The following is a 5000-nucleotide window of genomic DNA, read 5'->3' on the forward strand; positions in this document are numbered from 1 at the left end:
AAGGTAAATATATATATATATATATATATATATATATATATATATATGTATATATATATACACGCACAAACACACACCAAGTACAATTTCATACAAGTCTGGGTATTAATTCCCGGAATTAGACAAGGACTCGCGAATGGTTTTTGTACCATTATGACCCAGTTTGAAAGCCTCGTGCCGTGGGACTATTGGATAAACAGAAGAAGCAAGATGACGAAGTCGAAATAGGTTGGCTGGTTGGTCGGTCGGTTGGCTTGTTAGTTGGTTGGTTGGTTGGTTGGTTGGTTGGATGTTCGAATAAAGAGGGATAGAACTTACTTTGCCCTTAGAGTAGCGTACCTACTCGACTCGAGCTTTCGAACTGCAATGCTGGAAGCATTCTCTCGAGAACGGGTGGCGTCCTCGGGTAACCACGAAAATTTATATCCAGCATTGAAAGAGTACGTGGAGAATAAGGAAAGAAAAGAGGAGAGGAAAATCGACAAAAAGGAAAAAGGAAAATCTTTTTCTTCTGACTATATAATTTCGTATGAGTGATTTGGTCTATCTTCTTTTACTTCTTTTTCTTTTCTTCTTTTTTTCTTTTTTCATATTTTTTCTTTTTTCCTTTAATCTCTTTGGATCAACGTAACGATTATCGATCGGCTTCTTCGTTAAGTAAATCAATAAAAAAGAAAATGGAAAAAACAACAAAGGAACAGGACGATACGAATCATATCGTTATGTTTTAATTAATAAATTACATCAGTTTATTACGTGAAAATCCACGCGCAATGTCTATCAATGTTTTATGCAAAGCATTCGCAAAGCGAATAATATATTCGCTACGTATAAGCGAATTTATTTTCACATGGCAAATATGCTTTTACCGTTTATACATTCTGCAAAATGCTTCTGCTTATCATACGTTTATAACGAGGAAATATTTTACGTAGTTAGGAATTGTTCCATCGAAAGGATGAATCGATAAAACATATTGCGTGAGTTTTATTTAATATAATATTGCTATTGATATATGTCGAGTTTTATAAAAAAAATTTTTTATTTCATGATATTTTAATAATCCGATGAATTTTCCAATTCACGTACAATAATACGTGATCGTATGGTCTATCCCACAGAATGAATATTATTTATATATTTATCAAGGGCCAAAATCAAATGGCGAAATTAAATTGCAAAATTATTTTGCGCGTACAAAAATTTTATCGTTACGTTTAATTTCTTTTTCTTTTTTTTTTCTTCTTCTTCTTTCGAATAACTCCGTGAAAAATGCACGTACGTTGCTGTCGTAGAGAGCGAGAGAGAGAGAGAGAAAGAAAAAAAGATATTATCTCTTGGAGAATTCGATGAGCAAAATCGTGTGATCGTTGAAGACAAGACGAGATCTTCTTCAACGCTGTGACAGGTTCGTTCTTTTTATGGATTTCCTTCGAAGTAACGGAATTTTCTTTCTTACGTTCGTGTCGACGTAGACCGTAAGGAACGCGACACGTCTGCCACGTCGAAAGGAAGAAGAAGAAGAAGAAGAAGAAGAAGAAGAAGAAGAAGAAGAAGAAGAGGATGAAGAAAAAGAGACAGGACGATCGATGTTTCCACGTAGGGTCTAACGATTTTAAAAACTCACTTGAAAATCTTGAAATCGTTCGCCTTACCAAGGGAACGTCGTACGTCATATTTCTACTTAGAAATTAAATCGATCTATCGAAGCGAACTAAATCTTTCATAAATCTCAAGATAAAAGTTTTCATCTTCGAAGAAAAAAGATCAAAAGGAAAAAAACAGGAAGAAGAAGAAGAAGAAGAAGAAGAAGTAGTAGTAGTAGTAGAAGAAATGGAAGAGGAAAAAGTTGAAAGAGATTCCTGTTTTAACGAAAATACAATAAATTTGATAGACCACCGATCGATTCGAATGAATCGACTCTATGAGGATTATCACAGAAAATCTAATCTCTTTTATATAAATACACGTGAAAGTGGTAAAGGTTTCTCAGTGAATGGAAAGAAAACGTCAGACGTTAAAGGTATTATCTCGAAAATAGGAGGGATCTTCGTCGATCTCATTTCAAAAGAATAAACGTGGATTTCGGATGTGGATCGGCTTTCGTGCTTTTCTCATCGCACAATGCAGCCAATCGTAAAGTTCGCATTCGATCGTTAGAAAAGAGCCGGACAAAGCTTTCCCGGATATATATATATATATATATATGTGTGTGTGTGTGTGTGTGTGTGTGTGTGTATGTGTGCATATGTGTGCGCGCGCGCGTATATATATATATATATATATTTATATGTATGTGCGAGCTTGTACGCACGAGCATACGGGAAATATGAGAACGTCGTAATATTGAATTTATCGTAGCAGTTAGCGATAAATAATACGAGACTCGGTGTATAATGAACAAGAAGGAGGAACAACTTGAGTTTTTATTGCCGTTGGTCCTCCTGTAAAAGAAACGACGAAATTTGCATCGGCACGAACGATTAAGTCGCTATTAAAATGGTCTATAATTGCCATACGAGGAAGTACTTAAACCATTGAGATTTATTCGCGGACACGTTCAGTTCGAATAATAACTTAACGAATAGGCTCTCCTCTTTTACTAGCTTTTCTTCTAAACTTTCCTATCGGTTATGTTGTATTAAAAAAAATTTTAACCCTCCTTGACATCGTTAAAATGTCAAAGTTTTAATTACGATAACTCGTGCAACTGTAGATATCATTTATCTTTTAATTAAATATATATATATATATGATCTATATATATATATATATATATATATATATATATATATATAGATCATTATAGATAGTTTTACTTTTTTCTCCCGTTTATCTTGTCTTCCTCATTTTGTTATATACCCTTTATTCGCGAGAAGGATCTTGAGGAGAGTTCTTATCGTTCCTATCACGATACAAGTAGAGAAACGTGAAACAAGCCGAACTAGTCTGTCTAACATTTATATATATATATATATATATATATATATATATATATATATATGTGTGTAAGTACATAGAAATCATTACAGCCGAACGCGTTCACGAATGCTCTCGAAAAAGGAGTAACGCCGCTTTCGAACGTGGGATAACGGCGAAAGAGATAGATCCTTATAATAGTCTTTACGAACCCGCTACGAAATAAGGAAAATAGTACCGTTCGTTACGAATGACGTGTAATACCAGAAACGTTACAAGTACCTACATATACTAATATACACATACATATATACATATATACATACATACATACGTATACATATATATATATATATATAAAATATTCTATTACCTATTCCTGATAAATTAAAAATATTATGAAATAATATTTGTATATAAAAATTGTTAATGTTTATCGTTGATATTGACCCCATCTCATAAATCAATGTTAAAATAGAAGAAAAATGTGTCCTCGAGAAAAAATTATTTAAGTATCCTTCTTCTTAAGGATCCTTTCGTCATATAAAGAGAAACTCAATTCAATTTCGATAGAGACGAACGGTAAACGTCACAAGTACTTACTTGACTCAACATCATATACAAGTACATACGTATGTACATATGTACGGTTTCAGTATTCTTCATCTCCCTTCACGGACCCGGCCCCGTTTCGCCTTTTTATTCTTCCTTTTTCCTTTCTTCCCTCCATTGGCGTTCATCTCGCATCTCTTTCCATCCGTGTCGAAGAAGAGAGTATCTTCCTTCGAGCACTCCGACTACTACTTCCCTTCTCCGTCCACTTCTTCGCGTAACGGTGATGCCGGCTTTCCGTTACACCAGACCTCGACCGCAGGAGCCTCTATTCCCTTCCTTTCCTCTACTTTTTCTCCTTATTCTTCTTCTTCTTCTGCTTCTTCTTCCTCCTCCTCCTCCTCCTCCTCCTCCTCCTCCTCCTTCTCCTCCTATTTCTCCTCTTCCTCCTCCTGTTCCTCCTTCTTCTTTTTCTTTTTCTTTTATTCACTACCTTTTCTTTCCTCATCTCTCGAACTCTCCTCTTGTATCTCGCCAACGCCTTCGAGCAACTATTACGAGAAAGCACTATGAAACAAAACGGGAGAAAAAGCCTTTCGAATGACTGTCTTTCATGTTTGTCCTTTTTTCTTCTTTTTTTCTTTTCTCCCTCTCTCTCTCTCTTTCTCTCTCTCTCTCTCTCCCTTTGCTACTTGAATGACTTTATCTTTATTCTTGAAAGAATTTCCATAGAATTGGATACACAAATAAGTCCCAGCTAGGAAGGTGGTCTATTCGAGCAATTTCGTAAAAAAGAAGAAGTGAAAGAAATAAAAAAAAAAAAAAAAAGGACAAAAAAACAAAAAAGAAAGAAACAATACAAAGGGATAAAAAAATATTTCGCACGTATTGAAAAATTCTTTCGGGTACATATGTACATATATGTATGTATCTATGTATGTACGTACGTATGTATGTATGTATGTATGTATGTATGCATTCATGCCTATCTTTGTAAGGGACAAAGAACCTTTGATTTCAAACGAAATCAAAAATGTTTTGTTCCAAGAAATCCATCGATTTTACATGAAACGATTCATTCACACACATATTCTATATTGATATGTAAAGCTTTATCATTGTATTTATTCTCGAACGTTTCTTTTTTTTTTCTCTCCTTTTTCAGAGCAACATTACGCGGCAGCCGATTCCAACAGTTCGACGCCCGCTAAAAGTTTTGTACCTTGTAAAGTTTGCGGTGACAAGGCAAGCGGTTATCACTACGGTGTTACTAGCTGCGAGGGGTGCAAGGTAAGTAAGGATTCGTTGTTTTCTTTCTTTCTTTCTTTTTTCTTTTTTTTTTTCTTTTTTTTTTCTTTTTTTTTTGTTTTTTTTGATAAATCCATTCGATAAACTAATTACGAAGATCAGTTATTTTACGATTCATATTTTTGCAGTTTTGAATCATCTAAATGATCATTGATTAATTTCTTTCTCTCTTTCTCTCTGTCAGCCTCTGTCTCTCTTTATCACCATTTTCTAACTCTTTC

The 5000-nt window shown here is 34.5% G+C and overlaps 1 protein-coding gene across 5 annotated transcripts in view; it reads left to right on the forward strand.

Annotated features, from left to right (window-relative positions):
- Nucleotides 1-5000, forward strand: part of LOC124422129 (ecdysone-induced protein 78C) — a 77766-nt gene that overhangs the window by 62977 nt on the left and 9789 nt on the right. For all 5 annotated transcript variants that reach the window (XM_046958169.1, XM_046958165.1, XM_046958168.1 and 2 more), the window contains one exon: nucleotides 4637-4761. In XM_046958169.1, coding sequence (XP_046814125.1) covers nucleotides 4637-4761 — 125 coding nt within the window. The remainder of the gene's footprint in view (nucleotides 1-4636; nucleotides 4762-5000) is intronic.

The sequence above is a fragment of the Vespa crabro genome, chromosome 2, assembly GCF_910589235.1.
Source record: "Vespa crabro chromosome 2, iyVesCrab1.2, whole genome shotgun sequence".
NCBI lineage: Eukaryota > Metazoa > Arthropoda > Insecta > Hymenoptera > Vespidae > Vespa > Vespa crabro.